We start from the raw sequence: 26,489 nt of genomic DNA on the forward strand, positions 1-26,489 counted from the left end.
TATGCTATGAAATATCTAGGTGACAGCTGTGGGAGAAATTTCCAAAACAGATGACTGTAACAATAAGCATAAAGGAGGAACTTAAGGTGGTCTTATAAAGAGAGGGGAGATGTTGTACAAAATGAAACTCCTGTACTTTTTAGTATTTCTGATGTAAGAAACAGCTGGAAGCGGCGAGGAAGACTGAGGGAACTGAGCACAGACGTGGTTATCAACAGGCTTAACTGCAGCAGGAAGGTCTAACTGCCAAGGCTGCAGCAGCTGAGATATTTCAATAGGCAGCTGTATCAGCCTCCAAAGCTGCAACAGGGATGCCCTTGTTAGATGCAAGGGAAGAATGCACTCACTGGAGAGGTGTGTGATGCGGAAAGTAGTGCAACCTTCACCTTTGAAGATTTCAAGAACTTAACTGGAAAAGGCCCTGAACAATGTGATACAGCTTCTGAGTATACCTTGCTTGAAGCAAGTCCAGAGGTCATTTTGTTCCTGTTTTTTAAAAGCATTACTAAAACCAAATATTACACGTAGGTCTACTTAACAGGAATACAAAAAAAAAGAAAAATCAAACTGAAGCAGCTGCAGAGAAGGACTATCAGGGAGGTTTTGAGAATGAAAAACTTGGTTTATTGATACTTAAAAGTTCTTGGCTTGCTTTTCCTAGCAAAATGAAAGTTAGAGAGGACACATCAATTGTACCAACGAAAGTAACTCCAGGGAAGAAATGTAACTCAAACAAAAATGCTTGGTACAAGATCAAGAAAATGAAATGTCATTTTAAAAAGTTAAAACTAGAAAGGAGAAATTTCCAGAGAAGACAGGAAAAAAAACTGAGTAACACCTTCCTAACAGGACAGCAGCAGTAGGGGATCAAACTGTCAGGAAGCTCAAGGAATGTCTAAGAGCTATTTGTGCCACATAGGTATACTCTGGGTGTTACAAATTACAGCGTGCAAGTAGCACCACCTCTGAACTGGATTTTAATTCAATTTGGTTCTTCAGAAATTCTTCTGGCCACCTGGAAATGACAAAGATTTCTTCTTTCACCTTAATGTAAAACTCAGCTTCTACAGAAGGATAATTTTCATCTGAAGCACCAGTGTGCCACCACAGTTAACAAAACCTCCAATACGTGTATGGAAATCGAGAAGACTGGTGGAGCTTGCTCCTACACTTAAGGAATGCTGCCCCTCTGTCCAGGAAGGTGTAGGGTGGGGAGGGATGCTCCTTACCTTCATTTATACTAGGATGTCCCGGCCCAGATCCTGAACGAAAGCAGTCAGTCTCACTGTGTGTCATTACAAGGATTTGGAATTCAGGTAATAAGCAAAAGTCTTCCCTCTCTCCTGTGGTATGTGGAACTTGGGAGTTCTCCAGGACTATAAACCATTAGTGCTTAAGACTTTCTGTGCAACAGATGTTTAATTTGGCAATTTTTTTGCAAAACATCTATTACACATTCAGTTGTCAAAAGAACCGCCATGGTCCATTTCATTTATGTACCTGAAGGGGAGCACCTCTTGGTCACGCTGCGTTTCTTCAAACCGCCAGGATGTAGCAGATTTCAGTGTTCTGAGCACTGAGTTCATGGGCATCTTGTCCTAGCAGACCTGAGGAACTGGCTAGCCAGCAAACTCAAACCAAATCACCGTGTCTACAAGTGATCTGCTAGGAGCTGTAGTGCAGCCTCCAGCTGGGAGGACGAGGGAAAAGCATTGTCCTTGCTGCCGATCCAGGGCCAGATGTGACTCAGCGATGCAGAGCTCCAAAGGCTCCAAATTCCAGCACTCTAATAAAATTACCTGGAAGAGCAAGTTGGTCAAAGCAACGCAAACCTGAGGGAGTGACAACAGAACAGTGGGTCACTTTATTTTCAGCTGGTCGAGCAGTTCTTCTGCCTTTGCAATTAGGTCTCAAAGAAACAGCAGCAAAAGTGCGCAAGAAGATGAATGCCAGAGAAGAATCTGAACTCCAGCTTCCTCCCTCTGATGATCACAACCCACTGCAAGCAGCCCAGCAGGCCATTCTCTTCAAAAAGGATCCTCAGCCTCTGACTGTTAGCACGGTGACAACTCCACCTGCTTATGGAGACCTCGTATTTGGGAAGTTCGCTGCACTGGCAAGTGTCAATCCCCCACCCCCAACCCTCTCAGAACCATCAAGATTTCACCTCCTCCACTCACGCTCACACAGGGACAGTATTTTGCTCTCCTCTGTGTAGTTCAAATTCTTGACTTGGCTTTCTCTAGCCCAAATTCAGTTATCTTCGAAGTCTAAGTCCTGACATCCTCTTCCACAACTCAATGCTTATTTTTAAGTTGCTGCCAGTTCTTGAGACAACTTGCTAGGCAGGATGTTCTGCTCTTCCAGGTTCAGCATATGAATATAACCCCAGATGCAAAAAGGGTACTTAACACTTTTACCTCACTAAAATCACACAGCAACCCTCCCATCATATCAGGCACAGTTCCTATTTCTTTTAAAAATAAATATTTATGAACAAAAGGAATAGATTTGGAGAACTATAATGTTAATTTTTTTCCTGCCAACAGCACAAATGTCTTTTTCATGTAGAAGTCACAAGGACGAGTTGTACATCAACACAACGTAAGTACTGTCTAAAAATCCTTTCCTCATCAGCTGCCAGAGTCCTCCACTGCAGGAATCCACACCTTCCATTGCAGCAACCAGCTCCTCTGCACTTCTCTAGGACTTGTACTGGGGCTGCTCAATCTCCTTTTGTGATCAAGTCCTCGATATATGCATCCAGTTCATCATCTGTATTAATATCAATGTCCTGAAACCAAAGGCACAAGAAATACCAGTGAAAAGTGAGTTTTGAAGGACAATGCAAGGACAGGACAGAGCAGCAAAGCGTCCTCTGTAACATCGGCTCTGATCAGCCTTCACAGCCTGACTTCCAGCACTCTCCAGCTGCCGACATCTGCTGCAAAAGCACCACCACCTTATCTTGTCAGAGCCTGCTGGACAACGCTTGGAAACCAGTCATCACTTGAAGCTCAAACAGTGCACTCAAGCAATAGGTTTACCGTGCTGATCTGGGTCAAGTTAGGATTTACTCTTTTTATCTTTAACACATATTTTCCTAATAGGGAGCAACTGCTTCCATCAGCTTTTCCATTGTGTGGTCTTAATTTTATTTAAAGTAGGGGTTTTTTATTTAAAGTTTATTTATAGCTTTTACTTGAATATATATTTGCTATTTTAATATTTAATAGTACAATTAATAAATAGATTTCACCATAATTTTTTTTATTAAGTATTATTTGTTTCAAGGTTTGCATTTTTATCCATGGGGTTCAGAATCTAGCACCACCTTTCTGCCCAAGAACAGAGCAGAAATTCCCTGCAGAACACTGCCTATGCCCAGGGAAATTCTCCTGCAGCCTCATGCTTCAGAGTAGAAAGCAGAAAACAAATAGAAGCTGTGCAGTATGTACATGCCATGAAAAATCCATCTGTGAAAAATAACACTCATCAGGACCCCTAAGACCTGGATCCCAAAAGGTGGGCAGCGACAGCAGCTGCACACTCAGCTGCTTCTGGTGGTCTAAGCCCAAGTTGCACCCAACTGAGAAAAAGCTGAAGCCCAGTTAAATGTTGGACTAAAACATCTCAAGTGACTGGAGGGGCCTGGGTCTGGAGAAGGTTGCTACTCTTGGGGCAGCTCTGGTTTCACACCCCTTCCTCACCCACCTCCTGCACTTTCTGCAGAAGGGCCACGATGTTAGTCCTCAGCTTCTGCAGTTTCTCCTCCGTTTCCTTCAGCTTTCTCTCTGAGTTGCGGAGGTTTTCTTCACAGGCTTTGGCCCGGGCGTCAGCACGTGTCTGATATGAATTGCACAGGTTCTGCAGACCTATCTCATACTGTTTGAAATATTCTTTCTGTAGAAGACAAAACACAACAGATTACATGTTAAGAAGAAACACTGATTATTACAAAAACTCCAGCCCTCACAGCTTGTAGAAGAGTCCAGCTACAGGTACCCCCACACCACCAGCCTAACACCGCGCTCCTGCACACCCTGCCCACGGTTGTTACCATGCTCATATTTACATTTCTGATTTGCCTACTACAGGCAGCACAAAAATCACACGGGTTTTCATATTCCTCAAAGACCAGAACTGCAACAAAAGCTGCCTAATTCAGATTAAGAATGCAGCATGTTTTAAAAAGCCTAAAACCACAGTTATGCTGTATGTATGTATCTGACAGCCTCTGTATGCAGTGAGTTTCCTTAGCATAGACAACCCAGACAACATAGCTTATTACTGTGAGGTAGGAACATCTACACTTGCAGAAAACTCCAGACAAGACCAATGTGTCCTGAAGAAGCAGCAGGACTGGTACCTCAAGCAGATGCCTAAATTAACAGAGAACAGAGGAATAGACAAGAGGACTGCCAATATATACATTGCGAGTGAGGGAGTATGGCACTTGGAAGACTACCAAATAAGCAGTGTCTTTTGTCATTTGGTCATCTGTAGGTTTTGTCACCTACAGATGCCTCCTGAAAACATCTCCCTTTGTGGTATGTCAGAGAAGAGAGAAGTCAGAGAAGCCAGTACCATTTCTCTGCATTTCAGCCTGCACTGCACCTTCCATTAACAGCACACAAGATACTGTTGCAGTCTCAGCCCCATCTGTTCCTTGCTCAAATAAAAGGAGGTCACACCAAAAGCCTTAAGATGCACAGCTGACTCACAGGTGGTTAGTCTGCTCACCTGGAAAAGTTTGAGGGGGACTGACTTCCGTCTTCTCTCCCATTTTTAAGATTGCCTCCACATAAATTAGATTTATAAGGCAGCAGGCAAAATGAACAGGTATATCTACATCCTATTTCTACAAACCTCTAACTTGGCCTCTCTTTTTTAAAAGCTTAAGAGCAGTGGATAAGAAGTTAGGATAGTAGCAGCCCCAACAGCTCTCCCACACAGATGTATGGTAATTAAAAAAATCCTCAGACAACAACTGTCAAAAGACCTAGGGCATGTTTCAGAGGCTCTCATTCTTTTTCTCAGCTACTTTAGTCTGCTAAGTATCCAAATAACCTTTTGAAGAATGCAATCTTGCATCAATAGGATGCACACTTCCCATAAGAATGGAATGTGCGTGGCGAAAAACCCCAAACTTACTTTTCTAGAAATACTCAACTCACCAAGGGAAACACCAATAACCCTTCCGAGCTCATGGAACTCAGCTCCTTCTTGGAGATAGGAAAATTTGGAGGTAAGAAGTACCGCAAACAATTTCTATGCAGGAAAGAAAAACACAAAGCCAGAGTTGGGAGTTTAAAAGACTAAAATAATCAGACTGCAGCAGCTCACAATAACTGCAGTGAACCCACCGAAGGATCTGAACTAGTAAGTCTACTGTTTCTTGGCTGCTGCTGGGACCAGTGGTGTCTGGCTCAATTCTGACACAGTCTGAGGTAGAAGGTTCAGCCACAACCACCTCCTCTTTCTGCCGCGTATCTGGAGCCTGGTACTCAGGAGAGGGAGGCTTCATCAACCTCACATCCTCACTGCCCTTCTCTACCCTGAAAAAAAAAAATATTAAGGGAAAGTCAGGTATCTTTTTCTACACTGGCCATACCTGAAACACCATTAACAGCTTCATCAGAATCTGTACCCAGCTGTCATCTGAGACCTCTAGATTACACAACAGCTGACTCCACAGGAACATCACATCAAAGTGATGGGCAAACTGTATGGAGTCTGTCATGCTCTTTCCTTAGGAAGCAGCTGGATAGTCCTGAGCACACACACACTCCCTGACATGACAGCAACATATTTCTCTTCAGCATCTATTGAAGTAAAATGGGGTCTTCCTCCTGAAAGTAAAAACAAGTCTCCAAAATCCAGCAGCTAGAGATAGTTACCAGCGATCCCTTGGTGTGGTGTCTGTAGGAACATAATCAAACTTCACCTTCCAGCGTACTGCATGCTTGCCCATTTCCACAGCTGTGACACGGCCTGTGAACCACTCCTTGTTCACACGCACTTCCACATGCAGCCCTTTATCTGCAAGGAGGATGACAGCAAAGATGCATGCAAACATTCAGATGCTGGAGAGCACATTCTCCATGAGCTCTAGACAAAACAGGCACCCTCAGTGGGGAACAAACCTAAACCTGTGATAATTCTTTCAAATGGCACATAAACCATAAAAACATCACTGTCACACAGTTCAACTCCTACTTAGAAACATTAAGATACAAGGAAATTATATGGCATTTTCAGACAGAAGGTTGCTTCTGTAATCTGGGCTGTTTGACATGGGCTTTCCAGGCTCGTGTTGGCCAGTAGGACAATTTGCCACATGTTCATAGTGGATCACTTTTTCCAGACAGGTCCTTGGGAACAAGCTGAAGAACTGCCCTACTCTGGCAGAAGGTGCAATACCATCCTGGCTGCTGTCTTTCCTTCAGGTGTCTCACCCCTCTTCTCTCACAGCAGTGCAGCAAGTCTAGATACAGCTCTCAGCATTTCTCAGCTAACGTAGCTCCATGACCCATTCAGTCAGGAAGGGTGAGCACCACATCAGTCTACACCACGCAGCCAAGCATCACACCCATTAACATGATGCAGTCCTCAGATTACAGATCTTCCCACGCCACAGTTGCCTCTTGTCTATACAAGGGGTTCCTGGCCAAAATCATGCAAGTTAGAGTCATCTCTGGGTTTGAGACCCAAATTTACATTAATTCTTATTTTAAAAAGCTCATTATTGAAATCACACGTTTAACCAGTAAGTCTAGTTCTGCAACAGTTCTTTACCACTATGTTAGATGTTAGAGGCAGCTCAAGGGTCCATTTCTCACCTTTCTGAGCTTTCTTCAGTTCTGCCAGCTCTTCTTCCCCAGCACTGTCTGTGAGCTGTAAGCAGAGAGAGCTCAGATTAGCTGTCTCCCACCAAGACTACAAACACTTGACAAATACCTTCTGCTGGGGAAGCCAGTGCACTCTCACCTCTACCACCACCTCACTGGAATCCTTCTTCTCTTCCTTCACTGCCACATATTTGCCCCGTTTTGTCTTCTCCTTGTGCTCCCCCTCCTCCTCAGACCCATCCTCTGTGGTGTTCAGGGTCCTCTTCCGAGTGGTAGAGGCCTGTAGGAAGCAATCTCTAGCTATAATTCCAGCATGCTACCAACCAAAACCTTCTTCCAGTCAAGAAAAAAAAAAAAAAAAAGGTTCAGCATCTAGTATTTCATTTGATAGTTAATTAGCTTTTCCAGAAGGTTTTAGCAGGTGCTACAAGATCATGCAAATGCTCACCCCGCCACTCCACATTCTTCTTTTTCTGGGAAACAGTCTGGTCTAACAGGAAAGAGATGAAACAAGTCTTCACAAGGGGTGTAGAATGGCACTCTTACCCAAGAGTAAAGTAAAAGTTACCTTGTCCTGCACAGGGACTACAGTGTAAATCCCATGCAACAGAGCAAGACAGGCTATACAGAATAGTAGGTAAGGAGATGACAGTTTTCATCCCTTCAAGTCTCACCTGTGGGCATTTGACAGAGGCAGATTTCTTTAGTGCTGGCACCTTAACAGCTTTTGGACTGGGTGTCTCACGTGAGCTTTTGGGGGTCTGCAGGACAGCAGAGGACAGCTTAATTGTTGGGCTTGATTTGGCAAGAGTTTTTAAACCACTGTTAGACTTTCCAGCTGTCACAGCTTGTTGGTGTGTCCTGGAAGTGCTGGCCTCCTCCTTGGAGAGCATGCTTGCCAGTTTGGGAGTGCTGATATTTGTCCAAGCTGAAGAGCTTTTTTTCAGCTGACTGATGGACTTGGGAAGAGGCATAGGTGGTGGTGGTCTGCTGGGAGCATTTTTGATTACATCAGGTAAAGGAGGAGATCGCGGGCGCTGAGGTCGGGTCTGTGACTGGGTGTTCTGAAACAAATGAGGGTATAGAAAAAGGACAGAGGAGTCGGGCGCTGCTTTTCAGAGTAGCTAAGGATAGCAAAGAAGAGTACAAAGCCTACAGCAGTATCCTATTTACCTCCCCTGCAGGTCGTGTGGTCACTTCCAGAGGCAGTTTCTTTAAGTCAGCTTGAGATCGAATTGGAGTGGTTTTCTATTAAAAAAAAAAAATAATAATAAAAATCAGAAAAGCCATCTTTAAAATCTGTGAGGGCCTTCCTGAACCCAGCCCAGCAAATAGTCTTCCAGTTTAAAATAAACAATTATAAGAAGGTGCATTCTGTGTCCGTCAAGAGACATTCCTTCATTTGAACACCAGCAGTCACTCCCATTTTCCTAGCAGAAAATGAAATGCAAGCTGAGATGCTTGTTTTCTGTTATTAAAACAATCCCCAACCCATGAAGGAGCACAGGTGGCATTAGAGGCTGAGATAGACATGACTCAGCATCATCCACCTGCACTAGTTGGTCCCTCAAGCCTTGCTGTGCTTAGTTGGAGACCTCCAGGTTCACCTGCAGAGCTTCCAGCTTTTCCTGCTGCTGGCGGATCTTCTCTGTCAGTTGCTTCTGCTTTTCCTCTTGTGATTTCAAGTCTTTCTTCAGAGTTCCCAGTGGCACCTTCTGCTTCTGCTCCGCAGCTTCACATCTAGCACAAAGGGAATGCCAGACAACCTCAGCAATGATAGCAGAACCTGCAGTCTCACATACACAGCACAGTCCCCCTCATAGCCTATCCCTAATGCATCAGTAAAAACCACTCTCCTTTCTGCAGTAGCCACAACCTCAAAAACAGTGGTTTTCTTCTTGGGAAACATATATGATTTAAGGATCAAAAGCACAGTTGTTAAAAAAGAAGCCAGTTATGCTGGGAATTACCAATTCAGAGCCCAGGAGCTAAACAAAGCTTAGGAACAGCAGTGACTGGTTTTCTATACTGTTTCTTTACTCTGGACTTTTACAGAAATTTTCCTTCCTATTAACTTATGTCTTCATACCAATTACTCTTTTTACAGAATTCTTTTCCATTTAGAAAGGGAAGCTTATTACCAGTAACCCATGATTAAGATGTTGTTTACACAAGCCTTCCAACAGAGGATGCACTTCACCTTGCTGCCCAAGACCACAAAGTTTTCCTCTGCAATACCCCATAACTAGTGGCATTTCCCATCCTGTTCAACTTACGGCCTGCAAAACAGTGGCAAATACCCTACTCCCTCAGGTCCCCTCAGATGCAGGATCCTGGAAGAGTCCTTGAGAGAGGAGGAAAACGCAGGTAGGGAATACATGAAAGTGGACTGGCATCACCTTCAAACTTCTGGCTGAGCAGCTGGCCATCAGGAGCATTGCCAGAGGAAGAGGGGACTGAGAGGTTCCAAGGCTCATCTCCTGTCACAGAACTGAGTCATGGACAGACACACACAGGATCAACCTGGGCAAAGGGCACAGTCATGCAGGGATGATGCAAGATAGGAAAGCAGCAGTACCAACACTATAGATCCAGCTGATTCCTTCACTGCCTTGGAACCAAGCCAATAAAAACTTTGTGCGAGTGTGGGTGTTACAGACAAAGGGAGGACACCACTCTTGTGGATCACACAGAGCTCCAAGAGGCTGATGAGAGATCATTTTATCAATATCTCTGATCCTGAACCTGCTATCTAATGGGATATCCCCAGTCTGTGAGATACATACTGTGATCAGCTTTGTCAGTGGCAGGGAGCACAAGCAGCAGTTTCTCCATCAGCCTCTTCTCAGCTGAAGCTAGAGAAGCTCCTCAGCTAAGAAAGTAGCTGTCATCATTGCAAAATGACTGCCTGACACCAAAGCTGCAAATCCCAAAGATAAAGCTGAACAAGTGGCACCGTATGCAAGTTTCCCAGCAGAGAAATGCCATCTCCTATGAAACTGCATGGATTGAGGCTGAAAACATTGTTAACCTGTATCTTACAGCACAGGGAAGTATGACAGCGCCTGTTAGTTCTGCCAACAAAAAAAAATTAAGACTACTCATGACATTCAAAACCACAAATTGCATCACTAGAGGCAGCAAGTCAGAAAAAAAGAATCAACTCAGCACCAAGGCTTTGGTGATGCGCAAGGAGCTTTGAGCCAAAGAATCATCTTCAGCTGGTGTTTCAGCCACGAGTCCGAACGCCATTTAGGACCCAACTGGATTTTAGTTAGAAAAAGGGAGGAGAGCAAGCCTAACACTGACATGTGACATAAACACACTGCCACCTCTGTGACAAAGTGAGTGATGGTGCCACTTAGTGCTGACCCCAACACAGACCATGGCATCAGAAGGGGGTGACCCCTTTACATGACATAGATGGAGAAGAGCCTTCAGCTCCCATCATCTGGGACAATGTGCCACCAGCACAAACTGAGGTGTAGGTGGACAAATTAGAAGGGTGAGGAACAGTTCAGTGCCAAAGCAGAAATAATGCAGCCAGACAATGCCAAGGCAGCCAAACCCACCACATGGTCTTCTTATGCCAGGAGAGAGTCTGAACATCAACTCTGACAGTGCTTCATCTTCAACTTGGCTGGATGAGATACTGCACAGACCTTCATACCACTTAAGCTTGAGGGCCCCCACCCATGGTGGCAACTGCAATTCTTCCCAAATCCTCACTCCTCCCTCAGACAGTATAAATAGCTGGAATGGAATAGCTGGAGCATATGGTCAAGACACACAGAGGTGAAGGTGTGCAAACATGGCACAAGGACACAGCAAGAAACATCAGGCAGTAGAGCGCTTGGAAGGGAAGTTCAGAAGTGCAGTGATTGCAAGGAAGCCCTGCTTTCTGCTGGCACCAACCATGCCAGAAGAGTGCTAGTGCAACTTCTGCAAAAAAACTCTGCCTCATGTAAAAGAACACAACTGTACTCACTGTTGGAAAGTGCACTTGAGACTACTCAATTCAAAAATATTCTAGAGCTATTTATCCTCTGGAGTAAGACTCTGAGATCTCTTTCAAAGAAGCTGAAATGACCAGAAGTTTGGATGCCTGTCCAGAACACCTCACCTGCCCTTTCTGACCTCTCTGCAAGGGGAATGTGGGACACCATGCATGCACATACTGCAAAAGCAGTCCAACTCGCTCCAACCGATGTGCCAACATGTTCTCACATGAAATGCAGCCAAACCCTCCAAATTTTCAGGGTATTGCAAATACAAAATTCAAATTATTTCATTAGTAAATCAAGTTCCTATTAGGTTACATGATAAAAAAGCTTATCTGCACATACACAAAAGAGCACAAAGACAACAGCAAGTGGGGGGAACCTGAGTAACACCCTTCCCTGGCTACATCCCAGGAGACACCAGCCCATCCAAGGCCCATTTCCACAGCCCAGAGGCCCAAAGGCAGCTCAGGGAGTGCAAATTAGGTTCTTAGAGGAACAGATACCCTGTTTGGACTCCTGCCAGGGCTGTCCTAGGGCAGCCACAGCCCAAATGTCCAGTCAATGCGAGCGGCTCTCCAAAGCTTCTTTAGAAGAAAGAATCTGGTTCAAACCAATGATAGGAAGCAAAAGCTGGTAAAGGAATGGACTGATGTTATTTGGGAAGGAACAAACATGGGAAAATGGAGAACTAAGAGGCTAAGAAGGGCCAGTTGTACATAAACAGTTGGCTGGTCAGTATGTGTAAGAAACTATGAACTAAGGGTATTGTTTATTGAAATTTATGTTAAGCTCAATGTAAAGGTTAGGCGGCAAAAGACAGAAAAACTGCTTATGCAAACAGCTGCCAGACACCGCTTGTGTGAGACAAGATAACCTGTGAGACAAGATGACCGCGTGAGACAAGATAACCGCAATTGCTTACACAAACCAGATACTTGTGCAAGCAGAAGGGGTACTGATCAAAGACAACCACGAATGTAAAAATGTATAAAAAGGAACTGTTTGAACTGATCAGTACGGCAGTTGGCGGAGCGCAGACTCCCCTGCTGTCCAGCGCTGTCTTTGCTCATATTCTACTTGCTATAATTAATAAAATTATAATTGGATTATGATCCATTGTGGTCTCAATTTATAACAATTTCATGGTGCCGTGACTCGGATAAGGAACGGTGGGCTTCTGTCCTCCGGGGAGGCGCCCCGCGGCAATCCGCGGCCCCGCGACTGATAGCCCACCCCATCCTTACTGACGAACCTAAATTCTAGAATAATGAGCAAAAGAGAAACCGGTAAAATCCCATAAAAATTCTGTGCACGGGAGTCCGGACGAAGACGCAGGACGCGTAAGTATATTGCGAATTTGTTCGCGGGTTTACCGTTCGGGCGGGATTGGGTTTCCTGGATTATAACGAATGAGAGGTTCGATATACTGAACCAAGCGAGTGCGGACCCTTAAGTACTGCGTTTCCCATTTCCCGCGAGGGACTGGGCCAGGAACAAGGGGAGCAAGTGAGTGTGTGTTTGTGGATAATCCAGAAGATGGGGGCGAAGGGCAGCAAGCCTTCGACTCCCATGGGAAGGGTACCCACTGTACCTAAGAATACCCCTCTGGCATATATCTTAGACAATTGGAGATATTTCCCTGGAACACTAGGGAAAGATAAGCAGAAAATGATAGAATATTGTACTAAGATATGGGGGAGGGAAGAAGATTTCTAAAAATGTCTTTTGGCCAGTCTGCGGGTCAGAAGAAGATTGGATAAATGCAACAATTAAATCTCTGGGTTAATAAAAAAAAAAAAAAAAAAACAAAAAACCTTAACCCGGAAGAAAGTCAGTATGCGGGAGTGTGGCTAAAAAGACCGGGAGCTAGACTTTACCCGCTGAATGAAATAAAAACTAAACAAAAGAAAAAGAAGGAAGGGTTAGACGAAACCCTTCTAACCCCCCCTCCTTACATTTCCCCTCCTGCTCCCACAGCCCCTCCAGAGGTCCCCAGAGCGCCCACTCCCCCACCGGAGTCGGAACAAGAGTCTCCCCCTCCTCCTAGACGTGTAACTAGAAGCCAAAAGGGGCAGCTCAGATGTACCCCCTAAGGGAAATACCCATGGGGGGACCTCAACCCGTGATCGGATATATTTCCGTACCCCTAAACTCGGCTGACCTATGAGATTTTAAAAGAACCGAGATGGGAAACTTAATTGAGGACCCACTCGGAGTGGCAGAAAGATTAAATCAATTTTTTGGACCAAACCTTTATACTTGGGATGAGATGCAATCTATCCTTGGTCAATTATTTACTACCGAGGAAAGAGATATGATTAGACGAGCAGGAATGAGACTGTGGGATGCTCAACATGCCCAGGGACCTCAAGCGGATATTAAATGGCCACTCCAAAGACCTAATAGGGATAATCAGGATCCGGTGCATAGAACTCATATGCAGGACCTGAGAACTATAGTAATTCAGGGAATTAGAGAAGCAGTACCCTGTGGCCAGAATATAATAAAGCATTTAATGAAATGCAAAAGAAAGATGAGAGCCCTACTGAGTGGCTGGAACGACTGAGGAAAGCCCTCCAGCTGTATTCTGGGGTAAATCCAGACGACCCTTTAGGGCAAGCACTCCTCAAAACTCAGTTGTGGCAAAATCATGGGAAGATATCAGAAAGAAGATTGAAAAGTTAGAAGACTGGCAGAATAGAGGGTTGGATGAATTATTGAGAGAAGCTCAGAAAGTCTGTGTAAGGCGAGAGAAAGAGAGCAGCAAGTGACAAGTAAAAATGATGGTAGCAGCGGTCAGAGAGGACCGTAAAGGACGAACTGGTGAACACAGATCTGCTAGAACGAAACAAGGGAACGTAGTAGTAAAGAAGGAACAGAGATGTTGTTTTTACTGTGGAAAGAAGGGACATATAAAGAAGAATTGCAGAGAAAGGATCAGGGATGAGGAAATATTGAAAACGGAATAGGAGAGCCAGGGGCTCTATATCTTAGGGGACCGGAGTCATCATGAGCCCTTGATAAAATTAAAAATAGGTCCCCATAAACAAGAGTTCACCTTTTTAGTAGACACTGGGGCTGAAAAATCGACTATTAAACAAATACCTGAGGGATGTAAAATTTCCCTGGAAAAAGTACAAGTAATTGGGGCAAAAGGAGAACCATTTAAAGTAAACAAAATCAAAAATGTGGTATTCGAAACTGAAAATAAATTTGGAATGGGTGAACTCTTGCTCGTCCCTGAAGCAGAATTTAATCTGCTAGGACGAGATTTAATTGTTGAATTACAATTAGAAATTAAAGTGAAAAATCAAGAGCTAACAGTGTCTACTTATCCTTTGACCGTGGATGAGCAAAAACAAATTAACCCCGATGTCTGGTACTCTCCGGACACAATTAGTAGACTGGAAATCCCACCGATTAAAATCCAAGTTTCTGAACCCCACATACCTGTGAGGGTAAAGCAATATCCCATTTCCCTAGACGGACGGAGAGGATTAAAACCAGAAATTGATCGATTATTAGCACAAGGAATCTTAGAGCCTTGTATGTCACCCTTTAACACCCCCATTCTGCCTGTAAAGAAACCAAATGGGAAATATCGGCTCGTACATGATTTAAGGGAAATCGTTTAAGGGAGCACGGGGCGGCTAGGGTTAATCCCTCGCGGGGAAGTCCCAGCGGCAGGAATTCAAGGGGGGATGGGATTTGTGGATGTGCCGCTCACTAATGTAGAAGTGAGGGCGTATAAGAATGAATTTAGGAGGTTATTAGAGGACCCTGTGGGGCTGTCAGAGAAGACTGATCAATTTTTGGGACCCAGTATATATATACATGGGAGGAGATGCAGTCGATTACGGGAATTTTTTTCTCTCCTGAAGAAAGACAGATGATCAGAACAGTTGGAATGTGGATATGGGAGAGAGAAAATCAGCAGGGGATACCCGGGGAAAGGAAACTCCCTGTAACCCCTCTGCAGTGGAATCAGAATGAACAAGAGGGGAGGAGAGATATGAGTGACTCTAGGTCATTATAATAAGAGTCTGGAGGAACTCCTGAGAGAAGCACAGAAAGTAGATATTAGGAAGGATGAAGAAGAGGCTAAAACTAAAGCTAAAACTATGATAACTGCACAAGAAGCTGTTAGAAACAAACACAAGGAATCTCAGACGGGAAATCACAAATTTGAAACAGGCAAGGGAATGAAAGGGAAGGTGGAACCAAGAGGCACCACTGGCTAGGGAAATCACAAGGGAATGTTTTTATTGTGGGGAGGGGGGGCATTATAAACAAGAATGCCCCAGAGAATACGGGACCTGTTGGTGTTTGAAGTAACCCAACAGGATGAGGGTGGTAATCACTAGGGGTGTCAGGGACTCTACCTCCTGGGGGATATACCAACAGAAGAGCCCTTGATAAATTTGAAATTAAGACCCCAGGAGGAAGATTATGTAAAAGATACAACTTGGGCTGTAGGGGCTAAAGGTGAAGGGGTTTTTGGTCCCAGTTATAAAGAATGTGTTAATACAAGGGGAAGATCAATATGCTGTTAATGATTTGTTGTTAATGCCAGGGGTAGGATGTAATTTGCTAGGTAGAGATTTACAAGTGCAATTAGGAATAGGTGTGGTGCTGGGTGAAGGAAAACTAGTGGTTAAATTACTAGAATTATGGGAGGAGAATCGGGGAGGATATTTAGGAACCAGAGCATAACTGTTTGGATTTTATAAATTATCAAACGAAAATAAGAGAAGATCTGTTAAATAAACCTTTGCCCTATAGAGAAAAACTATTTATTGATGGGTCCTCTTGATGCCTAGAAGGAAAACTATTGGGTCATGTAATTATCGAGAGGCAGAAGATGGAAGTGTTTGAAAAGGGGAAATTACCTGCTGGGTGGTCAGCACAAGTCTGTGAACTCTATGCCCTAAAACAGACATTGGTATATTTGAGAGATAAGGAAGGGACAGTGTACACAGACTCAAAGTATGCATTTGGAGTGGTCCACACATAAAAATATGGGAAGAAAGAGGGCTTATAAATACAAAAGGGAAGGAGCTAGTACACGAGCGGCTGATCAGAGAAGCTTTAGAAGCCCTGAAGCTCCCTACAGAAATTGCAGATGTGCACGTGAAAGGACATCAGAGGGGAGCATCAATGGAAATAAGGGGGAATAATTTAGCAGATTAAGTAGCCAGAGAAGCAGCTACAGAATCATCATTGGTAGTTTTATTGGTAATAATACCAGGGGATTATGAGAATTTAGCCCCAAAATTTCACAGAACAAGAAAAGGATATACTTAAAAATAAGGGGGGAAAAGATTCAGAAGGAAAATGGACTTTAGCAGATGGAAGGCAGATGTTAAACAAAACAAGATCATGAGAAATTCTGTCATTAATACATTAGAAAATACATTGGGGAACGCAATCACTTTGTGATCATTTTCTTAGACAATATGGGTGTATAGGAATATATACGGTAGCTAAACAACTAGTTGATCGATGTTTAATTTGTTAAAAAGTGAACAAAAAGGTAAAAAAAAAAAAAAAAAAAAAAAGGTGGCTGCGGAACAGGAGCTAGCCATACAAAGCCTCCAGGTAGACTTAACAGAGCTACCTTAAATACAAGGGTGAAAGTATTTGTTGGTATTAGTGGCTCACTTAACTCACTGGGTGGAAGCAATCCCCCACACCAAGGGCAATGGCAAGCATGGTATCCAAGGTGTTACTGGAAAACATTATCCCCAGATATGGATTAATAGAAAGAATAGACTTGGGCGGAGGAACACATTTCATTTTAAAAAATTATACAACAGCTATCTGAAGCCTTAGGGATCGAATGGGCATGGCACACCCCATGGCATCCTCGGAGTTCTGGAAGAGGAGAAAGAATGAATCAAACTTCAAAACAAACCTTGACTAAGTTAATGATTGAGACTCAGATGTCTTGGATTAAATGCCTGCCGTTGGCCTTATTAAGGATCAATACTCAGCCACGAACAGACCTGGGAATTTCTCCCTATGAAATGATGTTTGGATTACTATGTATGAGTAATGACAGGGATATTGTCATCCCTGAAGTAGGAGATCAGTATGTAAGAAAGTATGTAATAAGAATTGGTAACACTTTAATGAAACTAAGAAAGAAAGGACTTCTGCCTCAAATACCACCATTGGCTTTTAAATATCCACAATGTAAAACCAGGTGATTGGGTATTGATAAAAGTGTGGAAAGATTAATCATTAACTCCCGAGTGGGAAGGTCCATTTCAGGTGCTGCTGACCACCGAGACAGCGATCCGAACAAAAGAAAAGGGGTGGACTCTTGCCTCCTGAGGAAAAGGACCGGTGGAAAAGCCTCAGGAGTGGACTGTGGTACCATCAACTGACCAACTACAAGTCACCCTCAAAGGACTAAGTAAATTCATCAGGAGGGGATTGAATGACTCTTAACCAGTGGTTTGACTGGGTTTTTAACTGGGTTCAGAGGTAACACTGTGAAAATTTACTTATTCATTTGCTTACTTGCTGTATAAGGAAACAAAAACAAAAAAACAAACAAACAAACAAAAAACTGTCAGGGAAAAGCTGGCGTTTACCGAGCATTAACTGACAGACATGTTACAGAGTGGCTTTTGGTAACAGATTATAAGCATTTTGGATTCAATTAGGCATTGCTAGAAAATCAACCTAATTGGGTAATACCTTGTCTCGAGTGTATGTATGGATGTCATGAAGCGTGGGTTTTGTGTGAATGTGAAATGTGTTACCGGATGTGGTATTTCTTGCAGATGGAGAAAATTGTCTTATAACTGTATAGGGAAGGGCATGAACTGTAACCTTGATTTACGGGGAAAAAGAGGTTAGTCCCCAGAATTTGTGATGTCCCTGAGAGTTGATGGGAGGACACTATCGGAAAGTGCCAAAATTTTGCTTTGCTTAGAAACAAAGGAAGTGGCTACAAAGGAGCTGCACTTGAATTGACTAACTCTTAACACACGGATTTGTTAAACAGTAGAGGGCAAGACCGGGTTAACCTCTGTGCTCGCCACCAAGAAGACCTTTTTCTCAGCTGTGGGCTGCAACCCCATAGGCATGAGAGGTGGGAGTATATGTTATACCGGACCTCTACTAATCATCCTGGTATGGTTTGCTTTAATAGTGGCAAATTTGTGCAGCAAGTGCTTTACTGTTATGTCCAACATCAGAGTGGCTTTGCTTTCCCAAAGACAGAAGGGTGGATGGAGATATTTTAGTGGGAAGAAGAGAATCCAAGTAAAAGATGTGACAGAAGTAAAACAGCCAGTACCAAAACCGCCGAAAAGACCTATAACAGAATTTTCAACATGGTTAACCAAAGGAGATGGTGGTTTACATAAGCAGATACAACTACATGGGTACTTGAAAGAGGAACATTTACAAGGGCAAAAGATATGTAGTAAAAAGGCAAACAAAGTGAGGGCTACCAACATCAAGGCTGCACAATAAATTGCTGCCCATGCATAAGCACGCTCCATTGTTTTCGCGGTATCGGAGGTACAAGAGTGAGAGCGCGAGTGGCGAACCTGCCTGGTCTGTAGGGATCAGGAGTCAGGGTCCACATACGCAGCAGGAAAATGGATTTCCACGCCCCCAGCCCAAAGCGCATGTGTTGCTGGAGGGTCTCGAAAGTTCGGCTATACCCGGATGGCAAAAACACCTGCCAGGCCCGCCCAGATCTAGGCAGCACAGGCATTCTGGGTGGAAGAGAAACTTCCGCTCATTGCGCACTTGGACCTTCCTCGGTCAAGCCGCTAGCCTGGGGCTGGACTATCCCACTAATCTTACTGATCCCGCTGGATTGCAATCTTGGGAAGATGGGAGTAGGGGACGATCCCGTGTGCGCCGCCCTGCTGTGGGGATTTTTCATTATATTGGTGGTGACTGTCGTTGCCATCGCGGTATGCGAGGGAATGTCTCGTGGCTGGTGTCGGAGATCACCTCCTCCCCCCAATCCTCCAAGATCACGAAGACAACTAAGACGCCCTCGAAACCTTGATGAGGTGATGGAAACAGACTTATAGTTCAAAGAAGAAAATGTTGTTGATCAGAGGAGTTACCACGCGGCGTGTGACTGTTGTTCTTGGACTCTTTCTGTCTTTCTATCGCTATCGCCCCGTGAGTAAGGGTAACAAGACATCGAAGGACAACATCCAAAGGACAGTGCTGATATCTTTGGTTCTTACTTTTTCTCTTTCTGATTGTGTCGCGTGGGACTTTGCTGGATTGTTATACAGTTAATTATTTCAGGTTCTTGTTTGCTAATAAATTGTTGATTATTGTTTACAGAGTGTCTGATAGTACGGTTGACTGTGCAGTTCGGCACACAGCTCGAATTTGCTTAACACCAACAGGTGAAACAGTAGTAGCAAATTGCATGTTGGTCACAACATGTTGGATTAACTGAACAAAGCAAGGAATAAATAACACACGGCAAAAACATTAAGGCGACAACTGCACATAGCAGATAGAATAAGAGCTGTTTTACCTATGGTGCTCTGAAAACACCCTCAATGTTAGACTCAGAATGGTGGGATGATCTATTAGGAGCTTCCTGGTGGAAAAGATTGTTGTGAATGCGTTATGCCACGTGAAAACTATGATTGTAATTGTAAGGTATTATCTTGAGAGTGTTATGATAAATGTTGGAATTGTGGAAAAAGGTTTGTTTGCAGTGACGAAAATGAAAGTAGCATCTAATAAACAATAATAGGATAAAAGAAAAAGGGGGGATTGTAAGAAACTATGAACTAAGGGTATTGTTTATTGAAATTTATGTTAAGCTCAATGTAAAGGTTAGGCGGCAAAAGACAGAAAAACTGCTTATGCAAACAGCTGCCAGACACCGCTTGTGTGAGACAAGATAACCTGTGAGACAAGATGACCGCGTGAGACAAGATAACCGCAATTGCTTACACAAACCAGATACTTGTGCAAGCAGAAGGGGTACTGATCAAAGACAACCACGAATGTAAAAATGTATAAAAAGGAACTGTTTGAACTGATCAGTACGGCAGTTGGCGGAGCGCAGACTCCCCTGCCGTCCAGCGCTGTCTTTGCTCATATTCTACTTGCTATAATTAATAAAATTATAATTGGATTATGATCCATTGTGGTCTCAATTTATAACAGTATGCTTGTCTTTGTACTAAACTCCATTTCTAACGATCCTCCTGAGCCAGGGGCTTTATACTGTGTGCACATGTATGTATGGAGGTCTGAGTACCAGCAGCTGGAGTGGGACCACCAGTCACAGGGACCTTTCTGCCTGCATGTCACCAGCTGCAGTGACTGCAGGCATGCATGTGAATGTGTGATTCACAGCAAACGTTGGGCCAAGCAAGCCAATGAGGAGGTGGCCTGGGAGCAAGGGGAGGGGGTGTCTAAGGGCAAGCCTGCAGGAGCTGACTACGGGAGGGACTGGGGCGTCCTGCCCAACTGCTGGAGACAGGTATGGGGGTGTAGGCAGAGCTGTGAGTGCCTCTAGGCAGGATGCACCTGGGAAGAGCAAGGATCCAGATCCTCTATGAGATGGAGAGCACATCCAAGGTGAGACACTGGCAGGTCTGTAGTGTGCATGTGTTATCTGTGTCCATGTGAGGAGGTCTGCACCTCTCACCCTGTGGCACTGCACGCCTCAGGGCTCATCTATCCCAGTGTAAGCAACCAGGGGGATGGGAACCAGGGGCCAGATACAGACGTATTTCCACTAGTGGTCCTTCAACCCGAACAGCTGAGAGGGAAAAGGATGAGGCTGCTGGTGCGGTTTGCATGAGTGCTGTGTGTGTCTGCCTGTTGATCTGCATGGCTGGATGTGTACGCAGGGGGGGGGGGGGGGGGGGGGGGGGGGGGGGGGGGGGGGGGGGGGGGGGGGGGGGGGGGGGGGGGGGGGGGGGGGGGGGGGGGGGGGGGGGGGGGGGGGGGGGGGGGGGGGGGGGGGGGGGGGGGGGGGGGCGGCGCTGTTTACCAGCAACACATTCCTAGCCTCACTACCGCTTCCACCTGGGGGGCTGGAGGTGTGGCAGCCTCTTCTCAGGTTTGCTGATTCAGCCCTGTCCCAGCAGTTTAGTCAGAGGACACGCTCAGCACAACCGCACTCTCCATAGTTCCACACCAGGGCACAAATACATGCAGCAACACAGAAGTTAGCATTGGTATTCTTCCAATGACAGGTGCCAAAAGGAAGAAGCCAGAAAACCAACATTTTCCAACTATCAACATCAGAACTTCTTTGTAGCCTTTTCAGCCATAGATGTTACAATTTTTATTCCAATTAAAAGTTACCTGGATTCATTCCCTTTGTCTTTAAGCACTGAGCCAGGGCACCTGAATTACAGCTGAGCAGCTTCCCTTGTTATACAATAAAGACAAGAATCAGATTCTATCAGTGTCTCTCTCCACAGAGAAGCAGCAGCCTAGAGCAATCATTTTCCTCATTCAACTAAATGACTAAATTTTATAACTGTGAAACACACCGCTGGGAAATGAGTCGATGTGTTGCTTCCTCAAGTGTGCAAAATGTCATTCTTGGGCTCACTGCAACTCAGAGATGTTGCTGCTGTTTCCGTATCTAATGGGTTGGAGATATAGTAGCAATAGAGACAACTGCAAAGACCCCACTGAACACATATTGCTCCCAGCCTGCTCTTATGACTACTCTTCAATTGCTGCCTATGCTACCTACATTAACACTAAAATGCATAAACTACGGCTACAATCCTATTTCCAGCGACGTGCAGAAAAACCATAAAGGAACTTCATTTCCCCAAATCACTGGTTGAGGTTGGAGTGGACTCTGGAGGTCATCTGGTCCAACCCTCTGCTCAGGCAGGTCTACTTGGAACTGGTTGCCCAAGACCATATCATGGAATATCTTCAAGGATGCAGACTGCACTGGGCAACCTGAGCCAGGGCTCAGTCACCCTCACAGGGAAAAAGGGTTTCTTGATGTGCAGAGGGAACCTCCCGTGGTCTGGCTTGTGCCCATGGACTCTGGTCGTGCCAGTGGGCACCACTGAGAAGAGCCAGGCTCTGTCCTCTTTGCAGCCTGCCTTCAGGTATTTATACACATTCGTGATATCCCCGAGCCTTCTCTACTCTATGTGGAATAGCATACACGGGCGCCCGGGCCGTTCCTCCCCAGAGGCAGGACTCTGCACGTCTCCTGGTTGAACCTCATGAGGTTCCTGTTGCCCCATTTCTCCAGCCTGTTCAGGTCCCTCTGGTGGATGCATGACTCTCTGGCATACCAGCCACTCCTCCCAGTTTGGTATCATCTACAAACTTGCTGAGGGTGTATTCTGCAATATGCACGTTGCACAAATGCCAACCAACACATCAGCTCCAAACACATACATCATCACTACTTTTTTATAGACTGTGAGCACAGCTTAAAGGTACAGAATGACTGCCTACCCCTCCAACTGTTCTCAAAGAACAGATGACCAGAAAAAAACCAAACATGTGCAGATAAGGCACACTGCAGAAACTTCTTTATATTAATCAATTCTTACCTGTCTTGTTCAGGATCAGGTTCATAGAGCATATCCAGCTATCAGGGTAGTTCTTCTCCACTGAACTCAGCTGGAATGGGAGAGTCCGCCACTTCAGACATATATCTGTTCAACAAATACTTTGCATGTCAGAAATATACAGCCTGAGCCACAAAATCACCTTTTTCCATAGCAATTCTCAAGCCCATTTAACACCAAGGACCACACCACTTTCCAAAGTGTATCCAATGACAATAAGACTAGGGGCCAAAAAAACCCAAAATGAGACAGCCACAGGATACACTGAATACATTTGCTTTGTGCTCACAAAATGCTTGAGGAAGACCTCAAATCTTGTACAAGGCATCCATAACAATAATCTGATGAAGCCTGGGATCAATCAATACTAGAGGATTTCACACTCACTGCTGAAACGACAGCACACAAAATCAAACTGAAGAGCCAGTCTTGAAATCACTGCTCATCTCAGAAGTCAGGCTGTTTCTTACTGATATCAACACAGAACAAGTCAGAGACTTATCCACTAAAAAAAAAAAAAAAAAAAAAACAACTTTGTAATAATCTAGTAAATTTTAGATCAACCAGAAGACAGATTTGGTTTCCAGAGCATTGCTGGCCTACCAGGAGACCAACAGCTAATAATAATAAATAAAATTTGTAAAAAAAACAAGTTTTGCCACAAAAATACAAACTTCCTTAGATCAGAGGACAAGAAGAATGACAGGAAAGCCCCTCCTCTTTGGGAGGAACTTGGAAAGGACTGAGAAAACTGTCAAGGCATGAGAGCCTAACAAAATAATTCCACAAGACTGGCCTCACATTCCTTGCAACATCCTTATCCCTAAGTCCTGTGGGGAAAATTAGGTCAAGAGAGTTTGGAATCCCTCTACTAAGAAACAAAGTGGTTATGTTGAGATTCCCCTTACCCTAGTAAGGGCTTAGCCAGACCTGTTTAGAGGTATACAGAAGAGAACTTGCATTAAATTTGAAAGCCAACTGTAAAAGTTCCCTTCTGTGCTCCCACCAAGTATCAATTAGCAGGACAGTGCATCAGGATACAAATTACTTGGCCACTTTTCAGTGCCTACGGAAAGTTTCAGATCTTATTCTAGCATTGGGATGGGAGGCTTTGGGCAGTTACTGTTCATATGGTATTTTTAAGTCTATTCTCTACACTGCTACTGGCCACATCTGAGTGTTCTGTAAGGGCACCTGAAGAAATCACAGTTTAAACCGTGCAGGAAAGGAACCTTACACCAAGATGTCTAAGTGCACCATCAAGTGCAGACAAAGACAACTCACAGAGGGAGACAAGCTCTAGAAAGGGATAACAATAGTGAAGCTCATCTCAAATCTCCTACCCATTTAGCTGTTCCCCAACAGCAGCCAGGAGTCCCTCCCCCCTTCCCCAGGGAGGACCAGCATCCTAATCACAGCCTGGTCAGACGCACCACACTGAATTGTGGTAGGGATCTCCATGGCTCTCCGGCGTTTGTAGCGCAGTTCACTAGATGGAGGCTGGTTCCAGTTTGCTGACAAATAACCAAATTCATCCCAGAACTTGATGATGCCTCTCTGGGCTGGAAGACAAACAAGCCCCTGCTCAATATGCACCTGCATTCTTGGCTGCCCTCCCCCCCCCTTAGCTGCCTTGCAGCCACCAAAGTTTCCTCTTCCAGGCCCTGGTAATTGTGCAGCTTCATTACCTATAGCAACATCCTTCCAATACTGAGCCAAATGTTCTCCCATGGCCTTTAGCAAGTGTCGATACTCTTTGGCATCAGCAAAGTCTTGTTTATTATGGGTTGGCTCCAGGACCAAATAGGGCACATCCACCACGCCTACCACTCCACCACATGCCCTGGAAGAGGGACACACAGTCACTCCTAGGTCATTGTTCAGAGAAACAATATTGAAGATAGCAGGTTACACTCAATCACCCACCCATTCCTGCAGCAGTACTAATTTTAATTTATCAGCTTTCTAAATCAGACTTGAGCCAGTATGCAAAAAGCAAGATGAACTCAAATATCTCTTTTTTTTTTTTTTTCAAGACCTATTCTCCCTGTTCCTAGAATGAGGCAGTATTGCTACCAGTATACATCAGCCCCAAATGCCAGCAATGAGCACAAAAGCCTTATACTGCTGCAGGTATAACCAAAATCTCTGTAGAGAGAAGTCTCTGTCAAGAAACCGGGGAAATTTGGTAATATTAAACATAATTTATTTGTCAGAATCCAAACTAAAGGCTGAAAAAATGAGTAAGCCTCACGCTCATGAAGAATGATTAATTCAGAATAAGGTTATTGCACAGCCTAAGTTACATGTAGGAACATGCCAGACTTAAGCAAAAAGATTGCTGAGAGATCTCCAGGAACTCACATGCCACCCTCCAGCTGTGGGCCCACCTTCTCATACATCTTTATCAGTCGACTGCAGTTATAAATGAACATGCCATCCAATTCTCGCTGCTCAATATTAACACCAAAGATAAAATTTAGTTCTTTGGGTTCCTTCAGTGCCCTGTAAGATAATGAAACAGTCTCAGAGATGTTGAAAATAGAACTAAGTATTCACTGTCATTAGACAGAGGGTATGGAAATCCAGCACCATTGAACATTATGGGTTTACTAACACCTGTCCTGTAGTCTGTTATTTCTAAAAAACATGAAGCGTTTGTTGAAGGTGCATGACAATTAAACATGAACTAAATAAAAAACTTTGTTACAGACACCAGTTTAGGCTGGACAGTATCTGTTCAGATAATTTAGTTACTCATTTGGATATGTGTTCTTCTTCAGGAATGGATTCTGGCTTTTACTTCAGATATGCTTGTTCAAAAAAAATTACAGTTAACTAGTTTTATGAAAGCATTGTTAGGTACAGACTGGTCCTCTCCAATGCTATTTTGGTTTGTATTTTCCAGATGTAGATCTCTATGCTAGATCAAGCATGAAAATTAAGATTTTGATAGAAAACTACAGTTTTGATATTCCAATTCTGGGAAAGTTCTTGTAATTACAAGTTTTACATTGCTATTACTCTAAGTTCAAAAGCTGGAAGATATACGGCCCAAGCAGAGCTTTTCTTCTGGAAATGACAGGATAGCAATTTGCACAATTTCTGCTTTATCTATGCAGCAGATGACTTCAAAAAAGCTTGCCTCAAGTATGTTTATGAGCACATAGGGATTTCTGAATCTGAATCTTTGATTATCATGAATTGTATCTACTGCAATGTAGAAAGCCTCAAGAAATTTAGATCTCTCTGTGTTATAAATCAAACAAAATCCCCATGCCTCACAAACAGAGCTATTGCTCTTTAACAGACTAAATTAAGTAATTAAGTAGTTTCCACAACTTCCATGAAATCCATGCTGAGGATTTTTCATAATGAGGATCCTGTTTCAGGCTGAAGATATCATCAAATGTGAGGTCCAAACTTTTAACTATTGCAAGGCATAGTCTATACCACTGTCCTACCCACCCGCCTAATTTCTGACTTCCCTTATTTCTCCCCCACTCCCATTAAATTCTTAGCACGTATGTGTTTTATCTCAATTAGGAACTTAACTTCTTAAGTGATTAGTTGAAGACAGTGAATACTTTAAAATGATCTGTTGCTCTCTACTAATATCAGATATTAAAGGAACTTGAGCTGTGCATGCATGAGCACTTAACAATAATAATCTACAGACAGACTTACATATTGTATCTTAATGGTCAAACATCTCAAAATAAATCCCTGAAATGGATTGTTAATTTTCTGTTTAAAGCCATCCTCTTCCCTACACAGATGTACAGGTACCCTGTAACACATGTTCCTTTAAAACAGACGAATATAAAATAAGTTACTAGGAAAATACCTGGAACAGCAGCTTTCAGTAATTTTAAACCTAAACCTTTGCCAAGAGGTGTTTTGAATATTTCCAGCATAGAAACTGGGCTAGAATGTTACCCTTTTGGTCTCAGCTCATCCAGGTGGACAACTGTGATTTGAGAGCATGAGTAGGTGTGGCAAAACACCCACCACAGGGATTTTCTTTTTCTAACTTCTGGAAACAGACGTAGACCCTTAAATTT

The 26,489-nt window shown here is 43.9% G+C and overlaps 1 protein-coding gene across 1 annotated transcript in view; it reads right to left on the bottom strand.

The window, feature by feature from the left end:
- Positions 1-1,400: 1,400 nt before the first annotated feature.
- Positions 1,401-26,489, bottom strand: part of LOC104363929 (ATPase MORC2) — a 51,045-nt gene continuing 25,956 nt past the window's right edge. The window contains 15 exon segments of the mRNA XM_042793961.1: positions 1,401-2,794; positions 3,715-3,903; positions 5,178-5,271; positions 5,367-5,558; positions 5,901-6,042; positions 6,843-6,897; positions 6,991-7,131; positions 7,526-7,915; positions 8,025-8,099; positions 8,459-8,591; positions 22,408-22,429; positions 22,432-22,512; positions 23,859-23,987; positions 24,114-24,268; positions 24,790-24,930. Coding sequence (XP_042649895.1) covers positions 2,726-2,794; positions 3,715-3,903; positions 5,178-5,271; positions 5,367-5,558; positions 5,901-6,042; positions 6,843-6,897; positions 6,991-7,131; positions 7,526-7,915; positions 8,025-8,099; positions 8,459-8,591; positions 22,408-22,429; positions 22,432-22,512; positions 23,859-23,987; positions 24,114-24,268; positions 24,790-24,930 — 2,008 coding nt within the window. The 3' untranslated portion in view covers positions 1,401-2,725.

Source organism: Tyto alba, unplaced genomic scaffold (assembly GCF_018691265.1).
Source record: "Tyto alba isolate M040663 unplaced genomic scaffold, T.alba_DEE_v4.0 Super-Scaffold_200000100656, whole genome shotgun sequence".
NCBI classification, from domain to species: domain Eukaryota; kingdom Metazoa; phylum Chordata; class Aves; order Strigiformes; family Tytonidae; genus Tyto; species Tyto alba.